The sequence below is a fragment of the Pholcus phalangioides genome, unplaced genomic scaffold (genome assembly GCF_987345545.1).
Source record: "Pholcus phalangioides strain wild (caught in Gottingen) unplaced genomic scaffold, Ppha-v1.0 ptg000013l_1, whole genome shotgun sequence".
NCBI lineage: Eukaryota > Metazoa > Arthropoda > Arachnida > Araneae > Pholcidae > Pholcus > Pholcus phalangioides.
Window position 1 is genome coordinate 16,946,976 of NW_028301606.1, and position 24,565 is coordinate 16,971,540.

At 35.5% G+C, this 24,565-nt stretch overlaps 1 protein-coding gene across 2 annotated transcripts in view; it reads left to right on the top strand.

Moving 5' to 3' along the window:
* svp (COUP transcription factor 2) overlaps positions 1 to 24,377 on the top strand; it is a 132,341-nt gene extending 107,964 nt beyond the window's left edge. For both annotated transcript variants that reach the window (XM_089240816.1, XM_089240817.1), the window contains exon 3: positions 20,788 to 24,377. In XM_089240816.1, coding sequence (XP_089096942.1) covers positions 20,788 to 21,062 — 275 coding nt within the window. In that variant the 3' untranslated portion in view covers positions 21,063 to 24,377. The remainder of the gene's footprint in view (positions 1 to 20,787) is intronic.
* The last annotated feature ends 188 nt before the right edge of the window (positions 24,378 to 24,565 follow it).

The window sequence follows — 24,565 nt, forward strand, 5'->3', positions numbered from 1 at the left end:
ACGGCCACAAATCTTCGTGGTGCCGAGCAGCTGGATGGATTTGTTTAGTTGGATCCCTTTGCTAAGTTCGAAGTGACACCCGTCTTTGGAGACTGGGGGGCTCTTCCACAAAACTACGGATAGTCTTCACAGCGATCAGACAAGAAAAAAAAAAAAAATACACAATCAGATAATCATAATTTTCGAAAATTAAGTATATTATGATTCCTATTTAAATCATACGTTTGAAATTTCCCTAATAGGAAACTCGAGTAACCATTTCTGAAATTCTTGTAGGATTCATTCACATTTAGTATTGCACAATATACAGTAAAGCCTCTCTTTTGTGAACACTGGTGGGACAAAAAAATTCGTCCGTAAAAGAGGGGAGTTGCATACTTTTATTATATAAAGGGAAATTTTTATTCGGTCGTAAAAGAGGGGTGACCGTATCTGAGAGGTGTTCGTTAAAGGGGATTTTACTTTATTTGCCTTCTATTCTGATTAGCCTTCATGATATTCGTGATTTCACTATAATGATCTATGATCAATCTCTGAACATGATTTTGTACATGAATATGTAGATTATGAGATTTAAAAGTATACGTACATATAATAATAAGTGTTTTCTGCTAATGATATTTCTAATTGATTAATAACAAAACTATAGCAGGTTGTTTACTATTAGAAGTATAAAAACGTACTGTAATTAGAATTTAGTGATCAGTTGAGTTGATAAGAGTAAAATTTTTCGAATGTTTCGTAGTATAAAAATTTTGTCTTTATTTTTGTGATTTTCATTCTGGTTTTACAATGGCTGTTTCATTATATATTCTAATGTTATAATTACAGTAAACATAGTATTTTCCTCTTTTATGGACACCTGCGGGCAAAATAAATCTTTCTATAAATCCGGGGATGACCGTAATAAAAAGGGTTCATATTGTTGCTTTTAAAATAAACCCTAATTATTATTTGACCGTAACATCTGCAGGATGTCAAAAGGTTTCTCCGTATTACCAATAAATTCAAAATCTGTACTATACTCAAATTTATTTTGTAATTTCGGAAATAAATATTAACCACAATAATTAAAAAAATATATAAAAAAATTCAAATTCAATAGTCATTCCTTTTTTTTTTTTACTTCACCGATACCCATATTCCCTCAGATAATACCTTAAATCATCCCCTTTCCCCTTTGGGATATTGCGTCAATTATTTTTCATTATACGTGGGAATATTATAAGGATGATAGAAAAGGATAAGCGGGGAGTAATGACGGATCACATTCATAAAATAAACCCGAAAAGGAATCGACAGTCAACGAATGGTTTAGAGGGGGGGGGGAAATATATCCGAACACAACTTTTAAACGAGGGAGGAACTATGATGAATGTACGAATCCACCCACAAAATCTCCAAAGACTATGTGTCGGGTGATGAAAAAATATATAAAAATAGAAGTCGTGGCATCAGCCACCGTATAATCTCACCATTTGTTTGGCCGAAGAGATCTTCTCTCTCTCTCTCTGTATAAGAGCGGCCTTCTCTCTCTCTTCCTAAAAAAATCGCCTCCTTTTTTTTCAGGGCGAAGGTTGGGCAGAAAATATATATATATATATATATATATATATATATATATATATATATATATTCTGCGTGATCTTTTGCAGAAATTCCGTCGGAGGTTGGATTTACCGAGATAAACCTCGTGATCAAGGATGGATCACTTCAGTCGTTGACTTGACAAGTTCTCAGACATCTACCCCATTTTTTTTTGTTTTTCCCGTTGAATATTTATTTATTTTTCTATTTAATGTTTGTAAGGGAGGGAGGGAGAGATAGCGTGTGATGTGTGTGTCTGGCTTGCTATCTTCTAGTATCAGTTAGTGTGAATTTCAACAAAAAAAAAAATGACAAAAGAGTTTTTAAGATAGGACAGAGCAACATAACAGGGCCAGCGGGGGACAATGGAATGACTTTTTTTGGAGTCATCTCTTGGTGATAGTTTGCCTTTTCCCCTCCCTTTTTCTTTATATATTTTAAAGTTGCCTTTTCTCTGGGAGAAATCGCTCTTAAAGCTGTTGGTGGCTTTACCCGGGGCTTTGTACCGGAAAGAATTCGATAACTCGCTGTGTTGTTTTTTTGTTTTCTAATATTGAAAAACTTGCGTATGAGATTTTTTATTTTATTTTGAGTACACTTTTTTTAAGGATGTTTCTTTCTTTCATTTATTTAGATTATTTGAAAAGGGCGTCCCATAGATTCGTAAATAGTTTGAAAATTCATAAAAATTGAAGGAATTTGTACAAGAAGTTATTTTCGCGAAGGGGGGGGGGGGAGGTTTGTAAAAGAACTGAAAAAAAATTATTTCACATTTTTGTAGATAGATGGCCAGAGAAATCAATCCGGCAAGAGTGATTGCGAAAAAGTTAATCCCACGAAGGAGAAATTTTTTTGGTACAGAAAAAAATTGTTCAAATTTCTGTCGATAGAGAGCGCTGAATGAAAGTAATTGACAGAATTCTGAATCTGAAACTTTCTTCAATCTATTCTGAGTCCGAAACGTTCGTAAAGCTTCTGCCGGCGATTCGCTACTGAGGTAAAACAACTTCACTAACAGTGCTTTATCCACTATTCAACATAGCTTATGAAGTGCCAGTAACAGGAAAATTCAGAAATTACCTGTTAACCGCACACCCCGCATTTTATACGACTCTGATTTACATATTTCTAGTGTTTTTCTTTCGTGCAGCACACTCTATCGACAAAAACTTCATTTTTTTTCTGTACGAAAAAATCAATCCTCTTTCTTGAGAGAGTGAAATTTTTCTCAAACCACATTCAAATATACTAATTCCTTCAATTTTCATGAATTTTCAAACTATTTACGAACACATGGAACACCCTGTATGTTCGTGAAATACCTGAAAAAAATACCACTGTCTAACTCGTTTAATACGGGATAATATCTAATACAAGCGTTTCTAAACCCATCTTCTATACACTATTTAATTGCATTAGAAGTGTAATGTTTTCAGCACAATTTTGATTTATTTTATTTAACAAAAGAAATTTACAAACATAAAATAAATGGAGAGAACTGTCATCCAAAGTGAGCAAGATTGTCAGATACTGGATTCTTTAAAAAGTACAATGTGTGAAGGGGGGAAAAAATATCTGTATACCCCATTTATATACAGGGTGTCCTGTAAGTATTAGTACGACCTTTATCTCATCAACCATCCGCCGTAGAGGTACGATTCCAATTTAAAAAATGCTCAACTACGCGTTCGAAAATTACCCTGTATCAGTTTTGAGAGTGAAAATACAGTGTGTAACAAAATAAAAAAAATCTACATTTTTAATATGGACCCTGTGCTCTAACTTCCAATCAGAAAGATGTTGCCGTTTCTCTTGAGGCTAACAAAAAAAAAAAAAAAATTACATGTTTCTAAGTGCTGTTATGTATGATTTGAATAATTAAGCTACTGTCGTAAAAGGGAAAAATATTTAAGATGCTGATAAATGTAAGGAAAAAAATTATAACTTCAATTAGTGAGGGGGAAAAATGTTTAAAAAAAAATTGAAAGTGCACGGAGATATCATCAATAGATAGAAGATATCTTTTGAGGTACTTTTTATAGGTATATAGAGGGCATAATTCTCTCCAATGGGAAGGGAATTATAAAACTTAGGTTTTAGGTAAGAGAAGTGTTCCTTATTTTAATAAACTTTTTTTTGCAAATGATCGAGTGGATATTAATGGTAGCGAGTATTGACGTTTAAAGAGAAACAACAGAGATTTATAAAAATATGATAAATGTCTAAGTAAAATAAAATATCTAAGCGGTAGGATTTCTATTCTTTTTGGAAGAGAGTGATGGAAGGAGTAGTCATTAGAAATAATAGTGAATTAGAAATTAGCCTTAAAATTTTCTTCTGTAGTGATATTATGGATTTTAAGTTGGTCAACTAATCACTATCAATCAAATGAAATGTTCGGTAAATACGCGCGAGTAAGTTTTTCTGTATTCTTTTCTCTAATTTTCTCTAATTTAATCTCTAGGATTAAATGGGCAAGTGCGTCAATTTTCCACTTGACTATTTCCGAGCTCGGTACTCGGAGTCGAGTCAGTGATGTTACACAAAGAATTACCATTTGTCGAATGAACCTCCAGGCCAAAGCGTTGATTTCGGCCTTGTCTCTTTCAATTTAGGATGAAGTGAACTTTCTTTGGCCTTTGGTCATTTTTACCACAGTCTGTCACAAACCTGATAAAAAATGAATAGCTTTTTACGCGCATTCATGTTTTCCACCTGCTCCCTATATTTTTTCTGACATTCATTCAAATGTTGAAATGACATTTCCTTTTGTTGAAAGTTGTGTTTGATGTTACGTGGATATATTTCACGAATTTCAAAAAATAACGACTAACACGAGCCAGTACCATGCCCCCCCCCCCACCACATCCTGGAACAGGCCCCTATTCTGGGATCTTTTTGACGGCTCCCCAGACCAGACTTCCACGGCCTTTAGTGATGAATTTATAGCGTGAAAAAAGCAAAAAACGATAGCAAAATCGTCCCAAACCCAAGGGCTGGAGCCCTTTTAGCCCCCACCCTTGGCGCAGCACATTCTAGATTTCTTCGTTCCTTTCGTGTTAACCGGGTTCCGCTGTATGAATGAATTGCGCAGATATTATTTGAAGCTCTCTATGCGAAAATCTTAAGACGGTTTTCTTTTTCAAAATTTTACTGTTCTGACCACTTCAATTCATGTTTTTACTAGATTTACGTGAAAACCACAAGATTACACGTCATCACTACAGATGATGTCTGAAGAATGATATTTGTAGAGTATGAGTGGATATCGATAGCAATTTCAGAATCTATGCAGAAAAGACTACTCTCGGAAAGTTTTTCCTAGTGTTTTGAATAAATTTCCGTTATCATGCGGCAGTAGCGTTCAGAAGAGTATAATGCACTGATTCTCAAACGTTTGTCTAGCCGCGGCTCCTTAACCTAATACATGGTTCATCCGTGGTTCCCCAGAATAATTTGATAGATACTTTCACTTATAAAAGAACCACCTTAAAGCATAAATAGACACATAAATTAATACCTCCAGCTCTCCGCGATCCACTGACAAATATTAGTGAATCACACTTGTAGAAACACTAGTATAATGGTTTTGATCCAGGGTTCCCAGCAACTTCGTAAGTCAGGAGAGTAGAAAGAATGGTCACAAAAAATGTAAAATATGAGACAAAAGTCTAGAAAATGTGGAAATATTTGATAGAAGTCGGGGAAAGATTCTGTGAAAAGAAAATAACAGAAACTCTCGAAATACATTTTGGATGATTTGATATTTTTGATTTTGAATTATATTTCTTTCTTCAGGAGTTTTAGTCAAGGAAATAATTGCTGAAAACTCTGTGATCATTTGAATCGAAACCAAAAGCTTTAAATTTTAAACGTATTTTTCTCCTTAACCCTCGAAATTATCTTTTGTCTCTATTAAACTCTGCGGTTTACGTCATTTCCACTTTTAAAATACGCTACGATACTTGTCCAAAAATTTTTTAATTAATAAGTAATTTAATTTACTGGAGGAACCATTAAAACGGAATGAACAAACCACTCGATTCGCGGAAATCACATATTTCAGATCATTACCGTTGATTCAATCGTCAAAACTGAAGATCACGCTTCCGAATTTCCAATGCAAAGTGAAAGTTGATATTGGAAATCATTATCGGAGATGATCGGAAATTCATTAAATTTGATAGCTCTCACGCTCTCTCGTTTTGAATTCGCGAATATTCATAAACGCGTGTTTTGTGTTTTAAAATCAACTGGTATACGGTTGACATCAGAAGGAAATAATCTCTACACACACTCATGACTAAAACAGTTTTGCTGCTAATGCCATTATTTCATAATCAGAAACTGCAGCCGGAGGAGGAAAATACTCGCTTGGTCTTGGAACAAATTAAATTATTTTCGAATGTACGTTATTACGGAATTACAAGAGAGAGTGAGAGAGGGCTTTTCCACCACCTCCTCCTCTCGCGTAGGAAAAGACAACGTTGATTAATAGCGAGATTCACGTCACGTGTTCCGTTACAATACCCGGATGATAATCCCTCAACGTACTAACATCTCCAGTTATAAACCCTACATTACGTAAAAGAGTACTTCGAACGTAGTTATACAAAGATATGTACGCGGCGTGTATGTGTGTGTATGTATGTACATCGATTAATAAATCAAATCCACTTGCATTTTCGTGGAGGGATACAATTTACTACCCGCTCTCTCTCTCTCTCTCTCTCTTCGTCTCCGATTCTAGAACAATCTCCAGAATCGACCTAAACGAAAAGCAGAAGGCGGGAATCATTCTTGCTCTTCTAATTCATTCGCCCGCCCCGCATAAAGCAATTTTTCAGCTCCCGCGGGTGAAATATTACATGATTCCTTGTGCTTCTAATTGCGTCCTCCACCATCTACAACCCTCTTCTCTCTCTCTCTCTCTCTCTAGCGCACACATATGCCCTTTCTCTCTCTCTTACCAAACCCTTATCCCACCGATAATAAATACCGACGGAGCAATTAGAATTCTGCTAGTGCTGAGGAAGAGAGTGAGAGAGACGAGCCAGTGAGATATAGAATACCATCGGATATGCTTCACTCTGTTTCGAACCCGTGGCCACAACCACCACCACCACCGTGGAATCCGACATCTCCCCCACGCTCTTGGACATACGCTGCTGTCTTTCTCTCGCCACCACTACCACTGCTTCATTTTCAGGAGCCGATTCCTCCGGAATATTCACTAATTACTCGAAAACCTCGGGTGCAGCAGGACAATGTGTTCCACGTATACGCGAGGGACGTACTCCGTGGGAAGCGCGTGTATGTGTGTGTGTGTCTGAACGCGCTGTGCCGTCAGACTGAATTCCAAATGCTCTGGTGGACAGCAAAAAGGCGTGGAGGATGTTAGAATACCGTCCTGGTCGGTTGTCATGTAGTGTGCTGTCCTGGACAGTATTGATGGCTGCAAGATGTTTTGGCCGTGCCCTCGCTCGCACCACACATACGTACTCTCTCTCTCTCTTTCTGATTCCGTTGACGTCATTGATTTCGTGATGAGAGAAGCAACCACGTCGTATTCTGTCTGTGTTCATTCTCTTCTTTCTGAGATACACACGCATACATACACCTTCCATTTTCTGATTTTCACTGTGGAGAAGACGACCACGCCCTCGATTGGCCCTTTCCTATATAAGACCGTCCGTCTTCTCGATCATTTCTTCACCCACTCCGTTCCCCCGAAAGGTCTCGTCAACATTGTCTTGAAAGATGCCTGTTGTTGTTTGATGTCCCGCGGTAGCACATGCTCTTCAACAATTCAGCAGCATATGCACTCAATTATTTACATATTATTGGAAAGCCAACGCATGTAGGTCAGTCTGTTTTTCGCCGAAAAGTTCTGACTTTCCGATGTTTGCCACGTGAAAATAAATGACTTTATTTCCTATAAAAGACGTACGTAAATTAAAAAAAAATATATTCTTGACGGCTGAAAATCGGAAAAAAATATTTACGAATATATGTGAAAAATTGGTCACACACACAATGAGTTTGTACTGCATGTCTGTAAATATTTTATATGGCAATATGAATGTCCTATGTGCATACCCTTGTCACTCGGCAGATATGGATGCGATAATCTAGTTTTTTGGCCAAATATACAAATACAAATACAAATACAACGCCACAACAGGCAAATTGCCCAACGAGGTGGCTGACTTAAGAACATCATGGATCCCCGAGCCCTACCTACTACTGCTACACCACACATATACCCCCCCACCCCGCGGAACTCTCAACGAATCGGTACATGCGGGAATGTGCGTGTACGTGTAGTGAAACCTGACGTGAAGATTTGTTTCTCTGTAATGCTTGTTATGTGTAGTGCTGCCATCTGCCACCAGTTTTTCTAACTATGAGTGAAGTGTTATGATTGAATGATTTATCGTTGTAGGACTGTTGCTCTCTGTGGCGAGACTTTTTAACGGGGAGATCGGCTCGCATTTGCGCCTTGAAGTTGGGAACCACAGAAAACCAACTTCAGCCGACCACCACTGTGGGGTTCGAACCCGGATCCTCGCATCGCGAGTCCGTCACTATAACCACTCGACCACCACAGCGGCGAGGATAATTCAAGTTATCCTCGTCAACGCTCTTTACAACTGTCATGATCGTGTATTTGAGGGTAGGGAAAACAAATGCACCACGTAACTGCACAAAGATGATGCCGACTTTACTTTCCTCAAAAATTGTTCGCCATGCACATGCAAGCCGTGCTAATTTAGAAGAATGATGAGATCACCTAATAAAGGACAGAGAACGAGGATTTTTTGTACCAACGCTTCTTCTAAGTGCAACATAGCAGAAATGTGGCATCATCGCAGCTGTGTTAGTATTGATTAGGATGCGATGTATTTGGTTAAAACTACATGATTGCATATATTTGGATATCTGTCCAGTGAATATATTACACGTTTATAAAACACATAATTTACTTCAAGAAACTTAGTTTTCAAAAATTTAATTAAAAAATAGCACACTAAAGTAATTTTCTACGTTGATAAGATATTGATTTTTTTATGAAATGTCGAAAATGTCTTTGTCTGTTTCTTTTTGAGCCCACTCTGTAAAATATCTAATGTAAGATATTTGATATTTTTCAACCGTGATATAAAAAGCCAATATTTAGCAAAAACCAGTATAAGTTAATAGTTTAATACTCCCATATTTGTTTGATAATTTATAAAATGTGCGAAAAACAACTCCAACTTACTTCAATAAAAATAGTTTTATGAAACCTATTTTTAAACCGTGACTGAATCATTTGATATCCAACACGATGTTTCAAAAATTCATTTATTTTTATTTGCTAATTTGCCTCTGATCTACTCTCAGTTGACTGAACTCTTTCAATTCGATTGGAAGTAGCATATACGTACCAACTAGAAAAAACTCTAATATCTCTGTACATCCCCCCCTTTTATCTCACTAAAAAATAGAAAAGGTACCACCACACATTAAATCGGGTAGAAAATTGAAGCCGAGCGGCAATCATTCAAAGTTCCAAGTTACTAAAAAAAATACAATAAAAATTGAATTGATTGTGTAAGTTATTATACGGGCAAGCCCTTTATTTCGAAAGCCTTATCCTTTCGAAGAAGATAGAAAAAAAAACCGTCCGAAGAGAGAGAGAAACACGAAATAACTGATGCTAATTTTTCCAATTATGGCACGACACGACTTATCTATTTATCTTACGCAGTAAACATCACCGCCCAAGTATACAACTCGCAATATATCACGATTCTGTGCCAGACTAACCTTCCACTCACATACATACGTACCTATAGAACGTGAGTCCATCCGTCTAAGAAGCCGTAGTGATATAACAAAACGAGTCTGGGGGCCCAGCAACAGCAGCCTAAGATTCAGCTCACGTTTCTTGTACAGACTTTAATCACAATACCATTTTACCTCATGTTCACCTTCTCCTTCTTCATCATATCCTCGGCACATTTTTACAGAGACTTTAACTAGTTCTATTTCCCCCCCGATCACCATACTTTCTTCTATTATCTTATTATATACTATTTTTTTTTTTTTTTCGAACTATGGAGCGTCACTGCCCTAAATAGGCCCATTGTTGTTAAATTCAATTACTTACGGAATTTTCATTCCCTCCCTTTTTTCATCCATGTTACATCGTCGTCCTCAAAACGGCCATGAAAAATTTTCATTTTTTATTTTTTTTTATTTTTTTGGAAATCTTGCACACTCTGAAGGTAGGGTATAGGAGATGCACACCTGGACTGTGTTTTTTGTTTCTTGTTCGTATTAAGGAGGGAAAAATATCGAGATCTTGTCATTTTAGATCGTGATGAAACGTATATATTCGAACGTAAAGATACTTCATTATCATATAGATACCGATGAAGAAAACTTGTTAATATTCAAGTCATGTGTAAGACGTTTTTTGTTTTCTATTTTTTAGACTCGTTTTCACAAAGAGTCGGTGCGAGATCAGAAAATAAAAGAATGAAGATCGTTTTTCTTGTAATCGGTGTGTTACATAAAGCCACGTTCTTATCCTCGAATTTTCACGTTGACCGTGTTTTCTCCCTTTTGTTGTGTGGTAATATATATTGGAAACCCCCTGCTGGTCTTTTATAATCGCTCTTACATAATGCTATTATAAGGTTGAATTACTCATTATCTAAGCTTGACAGTTCTTCTGTCTATATTTTGTCTAATGTACGTCTCTGTTAAAAAATCGAGATGACGTCTCAAGTTGGATTTGAATATTAATGATCGTTGGTCGTAAAATTTAACTTTTTTGTTCAAAGCATTGAAACCTGAAGATTATATATACGGGGTAGTAAGGAAAGTGTCCCTAGGCCACATTTAACTGGCGAAGCGATGATCCTAGAGGCACACTTCCAATTACAAGAAGTACTCAGATACGTCATTCATGTTAGAAGAGGTTGTACAGTTGTTTGTAAAAGTACAAAAACTGACTTTTTATATGGACATTCTGTCTTCAAAAGCACAATTAGAAAGCTGTTGCCATATCTTTCTTGAGTCCAACAACAAAAATGCACGTTTCTAAGTGCAATATTCGTAGAGATATTTGAACTGAGAAATCGGAAGGAAGTTAGGAAGAAAAGCATAAATAAGGGAAAGAAGCGTTATCTGTGTTAGTTTTTGCTGTTCCACCCCAATTTTTCTCTGATTTTTGAATCCAAATGTTTCAGCGAATATTGTACTTAGAAACATGGATTTTTTTTTCTTCAGAAAAGAATTTGGTATTTGAGGACAGGGTGTCCGTATAAAAAGTTAGTTTTTGTATTTTTATAACTATACAACCTGTTGGAACACGGATGACGTATACCTGAGTATTTATATTCCGAAGTATGCTTCTATGATCAAAGGTTCACCCTAGTAAAAACCTAGTATAATGTGGCCTAGTTTGTGAACATTTTCCTTACCACCCTGCATGTTGTATATAAAGACAGGCGTTGTTTGAAAAGATGATATCTTCTATTTTATGTAAAACAAGAGCAGAAATATCACTAACAATAGGCTTTAAAATCAATAAGATGCCACAAGCAAATTTTATCAAATATAATAAAATTGATTCCTTAACAATTGAAATGTAATTTCAAGAAAAATAGTTCAAGACCAAAAATCACCATATTTTCCCAGTTAGATAGGAAAATGATAGCTATCATTCAACTTAAGCTTATGTGCCTTTACAAGTATCAACACAGTCTCAATAATTGATCTCTTGAAACTGAGATTACGAATAACCCAAAAGATTCTGCATTTTATCTTTATTATCTGGATTTATCTTTTTCTCAAATAGATAATTTCAATTGATCCTTCGATTGCAAATGAAACCATTCGAAATATAATAGAATTTCCTATATATTTTATTCCTTATTTATATTTGTAATTTCACTCTGGTCGAAAGTGCACAAATAGAAAAGTTTGGCTGATGGGAGAAACTGTCAAATATCTCATAATATCGCATCGCTTGGTATTCAATCGATGTGGGCGCTGGAACTCAAGTGTTGATTGTCTCAACTTATTCCTTCATGAACTGGTTCAGCTCTGAGTTGTCATTGATACAGTGCGGATGTATTGAGATATGCAACTTCAAATTTTTTACTCATGACATATTTCTCAATTTAACCCCTCAAGCCCGGAGGAGAATTCAAATGAATCCTATCTCGTAGGGTGGAAGATATTTAAATGGAATCGTCGGTTTTCGCTGATGTTTAGTAAAAAAATTATAACTTTTAAATTAGTCATTGAATTAATTTGAATTATTTCACATTTATAAAAAATATTTTATCAATATTGTATGCTATCACTTGCATTACTTAAGAATTCATGGTTTTTATTGGTAGAATTGATTTTTTTTTTTTTTTCACTTCTACGGCTGTTAAAAATCGGATTTATAGCACAGGCTCTTCGCTGTAACAAAGAACTACTAACTCAATTATACAGGACATTTTAGCTCAAAGGGGCTTTAACACGCTCTTTACAATAATAATTATTCAGGGTGTTTTAACTCAGTGAAAGCTAAAACATATTCTTTAAAATAACATCTCGGATCTCTCCTCGCGTGTCCAAGTAGCTAACGTTCATCACTCACAATAAAATATGATAAATGAAAATAATATAATTATGATTGTACAAAGCCACATTATTCCTCTTTCGAATGATACCAAACGTGCAAAGTTTCGTGAAATAATGTAATGGATTAATAAATTAAGATATGCAGTTGGCCGCTGCTATGTACTGGTACGTATGACGGTGACATACGATGTTTCGGGTGGGTAGGACGGCGCTTAGGTGTTAAACTTCAGCTACGTATTAAAAATACAAAGGTAAGCAAAAGTTCCGAAGTGTGATCAAAACATTGCTCTTGTACTCTAGTTTGATTCAATCCAAGTTTCGGCCAACTTATCATATGCTTAAACCTGTCTGAAGCAGTCGTTACTTTTCGTGGAGATATGCCAAATATTGTACACAATAAGTAGTCCAAACGCCGCGGAATGCGATATTTGTATTACTTTCGTATACAGCCTACTTTTATATTTACTTTTCTTTTTTCAAATCAAGCTGGCGTAAACCTGAGTCAGTTCATGTTTGCAACTGTTCAGCTTCTGTTGATTTGAGCCTAGCTCTAAAATTTGATTTAAGTGTTTTCTAAATGTTTAAGAAACAAGGATGCAGATTATAACTAGAATTTGTGGTAAGTTACAAAAGTACTTCATCAGCAAATAAGCAACATTTTCAACTTCCATATGCAGCTATTCCTCAATACAAAATTCAAATCTGAAAGAGCTTTTGCATTCGCAATGTGTGCGATATTAGGTACATTTCCCTTACGGGAAAAACATTTTTTCGACTTTCAGAATTTCTTGATAAAATTCAAGGAATCAAAAACAAATATTTTCCCCACTTTTTTCGAACAGCTTTAACCACGCTGTTTATATATCAACGCAATATTGAAATATTTAATACGTATCAGTATATAGCCTGTTGTCGTACAGTATTTTCCAAAATTTTATCTACAGAGTAGTGGGCAGAGTCCCATAGCCCTGGCCTTGTTTTGGTAACACATGCAGTTAGCTAAAGTTAAGAGACAGCGAAGAAAAGTCTTCTATAACTTGAAGCTCGTGGAAGATTGAAATGACATATTTGATAAAATATTTTATTCCACAGACGTGTAAAAGACCCTAAATACTCCTGCGAATGGCTGAATTTATACTGTAGTTCCATAACAGACAAGAAATATAAAATTGTATGCATTATCTTACGTTGCATTCTTCTTGATGCATTACCCATCAATGCATCAGGAAGAATACAAACATTAATATCAGTGTTTGTGTAAAATGAAAGTTTTTTGCGGAACACGGAGATATTGTTCCCCCCCCCCCCCTCACCCCTTCAGGAAAGCAAATAAGATCTTTTCCTCGCATACACCACGGTGCTCTTTGAAGCATAAAAGCTCGCTACTCCTTAATTAAACCGTCTCATTCAATTTGCGCATTCAGGAATTCACACTATGCTGAACCGGATTCCGGCATACGCTGAGCCTCTTTCACTTTTCAGAAACGCGGTAAATAGATAAATTAATAAGTCAGAGGTGCCATATATATGAGTACTCTTCTTCTGATGCTTGGTATAAATGAGGGGTGCTCAACCTTTTGTGGAGTGCGGGCCACTTCATCGGTTTGAACCTTGTCTCGGGCCACTTGAGTTATCTGGAAATGCACCTCGAGCCACTCGGGAGATCTTAAAAAGATGACGCGGGCCACTTGAGTCATCAGGAAGTGTGCCGCGAACAATTTAAATGATCTGTAAATGTTCCAAAAGCCACTCAGGTGATCTGAAAATGTGTCGCGGGCAATTCAGTGATCTGTAAATGTGCTAAGATCACCTGGGTGATCTGGAAGCGTGCCACAAGCCACTTGAGTCTTCTAAAAATGTGGCACAAGTCACTCAGGTGATCCGAAAGTGTGCCGCGGTCCGCTTGAGTGATTTGAAAATGTGTCGCGGGCAATTCAAGAGATCTGCAAATGTTCCAAGAGTCACTTAAGTGATCTATAAAAATGTGTCGCGATTCGCTTAAGTGATTTGTGAGTGTGCAGCGAGCCTCTCAAGTGATTTCGAAGCGTGCCGCTGACCACTTGACTGATCTGAAAATGTACCACAGGCCATTTAAGTGAATTTATATCCCTTCATGGGCTACTTGAGTGGTTTGGTTATTTGTCAAGGGCCACATCAGATGACCCAAGGACCACATTCGGCCCACGAGCCATGGGTTAAGCATGTATGATATAAAAGGCTCTCGATACTTGCAGAGTGTCCGTCTAAAAGTCAAAATCTGATTTTCTAGGCAAAGGGGCCATTTCGTGAAGAAACATCGCCTCATACGACACAGTAGCAGCACGTGATCCTCGATTCACTCGGGATGTACACAAGACCCTTTGAAAAACACATAACTACACTGCGGTACATCTATGCTGCGTATTAATTTTTCGGATTTTTGTTATTTTCGGGGATTTCACGAACTAAATGCTGAGAATTTCCAGACTTTTTTCGTTTTTCGTATTAATTTAACGAAACTTCTTGTTCAATCGCTCACTTTTACAGAATTTTTTTTCTTTTACCACCCCCCCCCCCCACTCAAGCGAACCCATAAATAAGATCGATGCTAAAACAGCAGCTTTTATCGCCCCCCTGGATCATTCCATCGCCCACCAAGGACTTGGGACACTGATTTGACGAATGCAATTACAATTTTCGACTTTCATATTAAAACAGATCATGGATATATTAAAAAAAAACATCATGAATAATTTTGTTGGTTTTCCCCGATTATTTGAAAAATCTTTCTTTCTTGCATCAAATCCTTGAGAATACGATATAATAGCAACACCTTGAAAATGCGTTAGCCACAAGGAATGGAATTGTCAGGCATTCAAGAAAACTCATCCGTCTTGAATGATGTCGGACCGGTTTTATGCATGCAAGAAAGTTAGGATTCATTCTTACAGTCTATCTTAACTTGTCTTGACAGCTGAAGAAAAAAAAAGAAGTAGAAAATGATAATTTCTAATGGAAAAGGAGCTCTTCCATAGAGAAGTTTAATCTGTTAATGAAGGAAAAGAGGGAGAGAATTAAATGCACGGGTAATAACTTTTTGTTCTTTGACTTCGAGACAGCTGTAATGAATCAGTTTCGTCGACAGCTAAGAAAATATACATTATATCTCTTTCTCTTCATATATGAGTTCGTTCTTACACGAACTCCTCCCTATTTAAGATAATATATGAGATGATGTCGAAAACTGCTTACAAGTGAGAGAAGTCCAATAAGTAGAGGATAGATTTCTTCCAAATATTTCAGGAGGTCCTGTACATAATTTTTTAATATTCAATTTCATTTGTTTCGATTTTTTTTAGGTTTATTAAAAGATTTCATTGTTAAATTTAACACTGACTTTTGCATGTGTCGATTGATAGTATAGAAACTGCTTCATCTCATTTCAATTTTCAGTCGTTTCCAACTTTCTCATCAGTGTTCCGACTTTTTTTCAAAACTGTGGACCGGTCAAAGTAATTGAATAATTTGTGGATAGACGAAAAATGAATGAATTAGAACAGTGGTACACAACCGGTGCTCCGTGGAGCCCTTGGGGATCCTTGTGCACTTCCCAGGGGCTCCGCGGCCACTCGAGAATAATAAAATAAATCAATAAATTTGATAAACAAACAAAGAAATGAGGCCTAAACGGTACCGCCATAGAAATTATACACTTAAAAGTGCTCCGCGTGTCAGAAAAGGTTGAGAACCGCTGAATCAGAGAAACAACTTACGGGCCAGCAAAAAAAAGAATGAATGTGATTAAAAATTCGAGAACCGGCAAAAATTAGAAGACCTAATTTGCGGAACAGCAATCAGGGAAAAAATGAAACGTAGAAATAGTTTGCGGACCGATAAAATTTAGTCGGGTGAAAAAATAAATAGAGGAAATAATTTTCGGACCAGCAAAGGAAATAAATGAATGTGAGAAAGAGATAAAATCCGAGTACCGTCAAAAAAATTAATTAATGGGGAAATGATTTGCCATGATTTGCCAATGGGGAAATATAATAATCATGAGAAAAATATATGTAGGAGAAATAATTTGCGAACCGGCAAAAAATAAATACAGTGGATCCTGCTTAATACAACTTATTTTCGTGGTCCCAACTTCGGTGATCGGACGAGAACCGGTGTTTTCAGCATGGTATGGCCGTTGGCATGTGGTCCCAACTGTCACTAATATTCATCGAGATTTCGCGTTTACAGCGTCTCCCCTCACCCCCTTCCCCTCCTCTCCGCACACATCGTTTTTTTTGACGGTTTTTCGTTTAAACGTTATAAGCGGGATACAATGTAAACGGGAGAAATAATTCACAGACCAGCTGACGGCTTAGACAGAAATAAAAATAAAATTTAGAGGTACGGTATAATGCACATTATATTTAAAATTACGAAGTGGTCATGCGAATTTAAGCGAAATAAAATTTCGCGGACCGGTAGGAAATTCTCACGAAACGGTATTGGTCAGCGGACCAGTGGTTGAAGATCTTTCCAATGTCACAGAACGTAAGCCTGGCTGTCGTAAAATACTCGTATATAATGCGCGTATGGGTGTCCATTAAATCATTATATTGCATCATAAGTATCATTGTAGTTGTTATTAACCCATTAATGAAACTGAAATTCAACTTTATTACATGAACCAGAGGCTCTTTATAGTTGATAGCATCACAATGTTATACACAGACACACCACATATATCTGATTGTTCCTCATATGCACATTTATACCATTGTCCAACATTAATAAATTAATTAATTTAAAAAAATGATTTTAAAAAAAGTGAACAGGTTTAGGCATCAAAAATAATTCTAATAATAATAATAATAATTTACGCATTTCATTATAGAGAAGATATAAAATGTATCAAAATTAAAAATGTTAAAAATGTGGGTTAGAAATGGCCTTGCATTGATTTTAGCAGTAATGTGTGAAAAGAAATGTAGGATATAGAAGCCCAATTTGCTTGAAAAAAAGCACAAAAAACATAATGCCCTATAAAATTACATTGAATTACAGAAACACAGGAAAGTGAAGGAAATTAACTCTACTGTTATTTTAAAAAAATGAGAAAGAAATGGAAAAAATAGACAAAGGGGAGAACTTAAGATTTTAGGTAGCACATTGCAGGAAGAACATGAGAAATCAATTATGACCTAAAAAGAAGTTTATAAATAAAAAATTCACATTTAAATTTTACACTACTCAATATTTAGAAGAAGGATAAAAAGCCTAATATCCAGGACATTCTTGAAAGGATCTCACATACTCATTACGGATATTATTACTAAATCAATGTGGAAAACTTGAAAGGACAAACCGAAACAAACAACCTCGATATTTGACAGTACGAACATGGAGAAGGAATCCGTATAATTTTCACGTGTAATCAAAAGGATCTCGGTAAATTCAATTTAGAAACCTCATAAATCTAAACAAATACATATCGCAAAATCCTTTAAAAAAAAACGAACACCTTTCTCCGCATTATACACACCGAAGGCCGCAAATCAACAGGTAAGTAAATTAGTTTAGGTAGTAGCACCAGCGGCTATAACTGGCAATACAGGTTATATTTTCAGAAAAACAAGTAAATAAACATACATTCATGGGAAAAAAAAACCATAATATACCATCATTTAAGTTTTCAACTAATAGAGTGCGTGTGTAACTAATTTTTTTTTTTTTTTTAATCTTTGGAAAAGATCGCGAATAATTAAATTAAAACTGTAGAAAACAAAATGGAAAAGGCTTCTATTTATCTATATCTGAAAACTGGTTGTAGCTGATGAATGTAAAGATTCGTCTTAATACATCTTCGAAAAAAAAAAAAACTTGTTTATCCATCTACATTCAATTTCCGAGTTTTTCCTCATCAGAAAAGGCTTTCGGCAACTAAGATGATGAATTGCCTTTCCAATGAATCCGATAATAATAGTTAAAAAAGTAGAGAGAGAGAGAGAGAAGCTTTCATGTTATGAACTCATAATAACGCGTGTCTGTCTATATACGTTTTGTTATAATATTTCCTCATTTCTAAGCGTCAATCCTTGAACTAATTATGTAAAAAAAAAATTAATATTTTACTTGTATAGATTTTTTTTAGTATATATATGTATAAAAAAAAGAACAGGTTCCCGTAGAGCCATTTTTTATTATATAGTCCCGGATATAAAAGAAGTTCGGTTTTTCGAACAAACAACCTTGGATAGTTTGACATCTCTGACCTTTTGTTTGCGAGTTTTTCTTCTTTTATTATTGTTATTATTGGTTATTTTCTTTTTTTTTATATATATATGACATATTTACGCGGTTATGGTGTTCTTCTCTTGATTTTTCTTTTATTTATTTTTTTTTTATTTCCCTTTAAATGCCAGCGGAGAACGAGTTTCCAATTATCTTCACGTTTCTACTAGAAATTGCCGTGGATGTCGAGATATTGTGGGTGATTCTTCATTGATTGCGTAAAAATTGTTGTTTGGGTAGAGGTTCTTATGACAATTTTAGTTGTTATCTTTGGATGAATTTAATGGGTTTTCAAGAGAGAGATTTATATTGGTTTTTTTTTTTTTTACGTTTAAAGATTGTTTGGTTACCTGTCGTAATTTTCTGCGTATAATGCGGGGATTAAATGTTTGAAAGAAATTTGAATTTCTTGTTGTGGATTGGACCTCTGCTTATTTTCTGTAGAATTTTTTTCCCCTAAGAAATTGCAATAGTAGATAAATATTTTGAAAATTGATTCATAGGAAATATTCCTGCGTCATATGAAATATGGTTTATAGATACGAGCGAAGAATCAACATTTTTCATACGAAACCGTGACCAACGACCCTTTTCATTTCTTAATATTGATTATTGGTGATGAAAACAGCAGCCAGAAATTTTCATGTGTAAAACCAATACTGAAGATAATAAGTTAAGATGCAACCAATGTCATATATATTGTCATGGTGACCCGGGGCCTGGGATTTGCCCAGTTCTGGTATATTAATACTGTAAAAACATCTTAAAGTAGCAAATATATGCTGTTTATACGCGAGAAATTGCTGTAATTCGAATAGGTAGTAAAATCAGTAATATGAATTTCAGTCAAATATAACATGGGTTGTGATCTTTTTCATTGCACGTCACACAAAAAATTATTGCTCAAAGTCATTACTAGGAATACCTAGAAGCATATTTTGTATACGATTTTGAATGCATATCAAATTTGTATATTTTCATGCACCACATTTTATAAGCCTCCAATAGCATGACAAAGTCCCACCGATTGAAAACCCCTGCTACACAACCATCAAACCGAAATTAATTACTAAGATTCCGTAGCATAACTTAAAAATACATTGCGTAAATGTTCTGCTTGCATTTTTTTGTTGTACCTCCATTTTTTTTTTCATTTTATATTATTCCCCATGGCATATACCGAAGTGCCACTACTAGTCCCTATATTCTTCTGTAGGAAATGTCAATACCAGGGCTCTGAAAAATCCCAGGCAACGGGTCATTGTAGCGACCACCTCGTTGGGCATTTTGCATGTTGTGGTCTTGTATTTGTATAAAAAATTAGCATTGGCACCTAAAATGTTTTTATGTACGATTACCAGCTCAGGCAAAAGAAATACGCACTTCTCCTGATATATTTGGTTGGCTCTTAGATTTTTTCTCGATACGGCAACAACCCCTGGTCGACACGGTTGAAATGAAATTTTCTTCTAATACATATAACGGAACTTTTTTACGGTTTTTTCGGTTAAATAATCATAATAGCATTATGTGTGCAATTAATTCCACAAAAATAATTCAAAATGTGTGTATTTGAAAAATAAATTAATGATTTTCTTTTAAAATGTTTGAAAGATTTTTTTTTTTGGCGAAGAAAAAAAAATAGTTTAAATTTTTGTTGATAGAGGGTGCTTCATGGTAGCAAGTTATTGTAATGGAGCAAATCAGAGTCCTATGAAAAGTAGGGTGTGTGATCAACAGTTCATTTCTGAAGTTTCCTGTTACTGGAACTTTATGTTTCATTGTGATCTGGACCATTGGTAGATGAAGCACTAGTGGTGAAGTTATTTTGTCTCAGTCACGAATAGCCGACTGAAGCTTTACGAAAGTTTCGGACGCAGATGAGATTGAAGAAAGGTTCAAATCCAATCACGCCTGCCGGACTGGCATACAGCGCCATCTATCAACAGAAATATGAACTAATTTTTCCCTGCACCAAAAAGGAAAAATCCCTTCGTAAGAATTACTTTTACCCAAATCGAATTCATATTGTTAATTCCCTTTAATTTTTACGAACTTTTAAACTATTCGCAAACTTATAGGACACCTTGCACATTGAATGTGTTATGTGGATGCACATTTTTATTGGTGCAGTTTTATAAAAACATTTTTATTGATTTTCACATGAAAAATTGTTACTCATTTCTCTGTTAGCATTTTGATCTTTGCTGGAAATTATTTATTTAAATTCGAGTATGTTTAAATTTCTAGTTTTTCACAACTATGAACAAATTTTTAAAACTCTTGTTTTTATATTTGCAGATGCCTGTGGCCTATCCGACGTCAACCACATCGAAAGTCTCCAAGAGAAGTCACAGTGTGCTCTTGAAGAATACTGTCGGACGCAATATCCAAACCAACCGACGAGGTTCGGCAAGCTCCTTCTGAGGTTGCCGTCATTACGGACTGTTAGCTCCCAGGTCATCGAACAACTCTTTTTCGTGCGGCTGGTCGGCAAAACGCCCATAGAGACACTGATCAGGGACATGTTACTCAGCGGTAGCTCTTTCAACTGGCCATACATGCCCCTCCAGTGAATTTTTACGCGTAAGAGAACTATATACATATAAAAAATAAATGAAACCATCACCACCGATTCGGGGAAAAAAGACGCTTCCGCGATTCACAAAAAAGCCATGAAACGACATCGAAGTACCATCGAGAACGTCTTTCCTGCCTCTCTTATTATTATCAACTGGTCACCTGCCGGTGGTCAGAAAGATCGAGAAGTATTGGATGATGTGAATCGTCGTCTTGGGAGCAGCCACACACACAAAAAGGGTTTCTTTTCTTTTATATTCCTACCACGATGAGCACCGGTTCTTTTACTCTGTCCTGAACTTTTGTTTTAAAAAATTTTCAAGCCTATTTTGATTGTTACTGTTATTATTTCCTTCAATCGCCAATGAAACATCTATTGAAGATTTGTAAAAGCAAGAAAACAATTCTTAATTATGTATTTCTATAATCAATCTTCCTTTCTTTCACGAGATGCGTATCATCCACTCATTTTCCCCGTTAATTGAAAGTATAAACTTCAAATATATTATTGATTTTTAGCCTCTATATTTGATGATGAATTTTCTGCAATATAGTAATGAAACACAGGGTGTAAATAAACTGATGGGCAGAACTATAAAGGGTGATAGAAATCGCCAAAACAAACAACTTTCACCATACAATATGCGGTTGGAAAGCAAGCGGCGATCCGCTATAAAGCGCCTGCGTGTTGAAAATGAAGAACACAGTAACGACGAATAATTCTGTGGTGTTTGGTCAGAACATGATATAACCAAAAAAGTGACTTTTTGATCTAGTAGTAAGTCTTGCTAATTATGACTAATTAGAAGTGAGATAAATGCACAAATACGTGCCTACGGCTAAACAGCATGTTGGTGTATGATATTTGTATTTGTGTGTATGCTTTATTTTTGATTTTTAAATTACAATGAAAATGCTTATATCTCAATGTCATTTTGGAGTTATCATGTTCTGACCAAACACCACAGAATTAGGAACAAAGAATCTATGTTATTGAAACCTTTACAACAAATGCTCAAATAAGCGACCACCAGCTACAGTACAGACGTGACATCGACAACGGTATCAGCTAAATAACGAGTTCTGCGAAAGAGCGTCCTCCCGTGGCTTGTCGCTTGCTTTCTGACCCCCACATCATATGGTGTTGAAATTTGTTTCGGCGAATTCTATCACTCCTTACGGTTCTGATCATCAGCTCACTTACATAGTATAAACCTTGTCTTAATTGACTATTTACTCGTCACTCTCACTGTGGCAAGTTTTGAACAACTATTAAAAAGAACATGCACGCAATATAGATTATTTATATCTGGACAATTTTTCAAGATTTTACTGACAATTTAGCCAGGTTTTGCTGTATAATCATTGTTTTTACAACGGATATTATTATCTAATTTCACTAAATTTTCTTCAATTTAATTTTTTTCCCATCTGTGTATGCATTGAAACACTTGTGAAATCTTATTGAGAGGATGAGCGCAAGAGATCTCGGAAAGTTTGACTTGTCAAATTTAGTCTGCTCATTCGAATGCTTCTCGAAGCTTACATAATAAATTATATTTCAAATTGTATTGAGGGTGATTAATTATTTCTATGAGTTCTGTTCTATGAGTAAATGTCACGCTGATCAACCTCTTTGGCTGAGATTACAAAACTATAAATGTTTTAGAAACCTTCTTCCATAGAACTTGAAACGAATACGTATGTACTTTGCAACAAATAAGCGTATGGATTACATTCGAGCAAATGTAACCAATAGGCTAATTTGTTGCTTTTTTTCCAAGTTTTGTAAAAGATCTTTTATAAAACTTTTATAGTGTAATCCCGGCTTTAAATCACAAAGTTGATTTAAATTGATTAAATTACTACTTGTTATTTTATGATAGAAATTTTTTTGGAATAAATGCGCCAAAATTATTCGATAAGCACTTGTTGGAGCAGATGAAATCGTATCTGTTTAGTTGAGTCCAGAGGGCAGAAGAAATACTACTGCATATTTCTGGTCATTTTAGATAACATTTCAACGATTGAATGTCTCTTTTGGACCAATTAAGACGGGCGTCTTTAACTGTTCACTCATAGGACGTGACCTTTCCTGTTTTTCTACCAAAGATTATGAATACCGCAACACTGAAAACACTTTCTCTAACGTTGCCCACCTGTTTGCAATTTTTTTTAAATGCCCTGTTTCAACCTGTTGCGAGAGCACAGCAGGGCTTAGTAAAGAGTGCTCAAGGGTGTGTGTACCCAATATTTTTATTCGTAAGGTATTGATCATCACCGCAATTGAACACCTCAATGTGACTTGCAATCAAAGGTTAACATTATGCTGATTTAAATGCCTGTCGGAGTTACCATGTAAGTGCTCTATTGATTACGATAATAGGCCTAGATGTTACTCGTGGCACAAATAGGTCGAAAAAAGACGTTTTCTTCATAATTTCAAGCGCCAATGTCTTGGAAACTTGAACTCGAGAAATTTTTTTTTCAAGTGTTTTACGAGCCTTCGCTCTGGATTATTTTTTGCTTGCCAAATCTTGATAGTTTTTCGAGGGCAATGTAAAAGTTTAGTTACCATATTCCGTGTTAAGATGTGTTCTCCGTGTGAAAGCTGAGTTCTTCTATTCCCAGTGTAAAAACTAAATTCTGTGATCCCTAGTGTGTAAAGCTGAATTATTTCATTCCAGTGTAAAAGATGAATTACTTGACGAAAAGCCCCTATAAAAGCTGAATTATTTCAAGATTTATGTAAATGCGAGCTGAATTAGTTCTTCAAGGGCAGTGAAAATTCTTAATTACTTGAAAGGCCAAAAATAAATGATTGATGTATTGAAAACAATTTAAAAATTCACCCTATGTAATTTCACTTGTGTTTCTAAGGCCGAATAAAAATATCTAATGGGCCAGAATCTGTGTATCTATGATTCATAACTGCAGTGTAATCAATCTATCACAAAAAACTAGGATGCAGAGACACCTTTCAAAACGAATGACAAATACATCTCACTACTATTATATTTTCTCTATGCCCTCTGGAATATTTTGAATTTTCAATAAAAAAAAAATTGAGAGAAATTTCGTTCATATTCTATATCCTTCCAGATATAAAGTCTTTTGTTTTGTATTTTTTAATGTAAAAAAGAAGTTGTTTTTCCCATATAATGTTTTGTTAGATCATCGATGTGCGTTTATGTAAATATTCATCATATTAAACCGTCTGTGAAAAAGAAGTGTTCGTTCTATTAAAAAAAATGTGCAGAGAAAAAAAATACAAAAAAGAAATATGTTAATAAAACGTTGATGAAGTTCATTCCATATATTTGTTTGCTTCGTTATTGTGTTCAGAAGAATGTGTGAAATTTATTTAATATGAATTACGTTTAGTCATATATGAGTTACAATGATTGTTAATATACCTGGAAATACAGTCGAATCCCGTTATAACGAACGCCAAGAGACCGGAGGAATCACTTCGTTAAAACGAAATTTCGTTATAAAG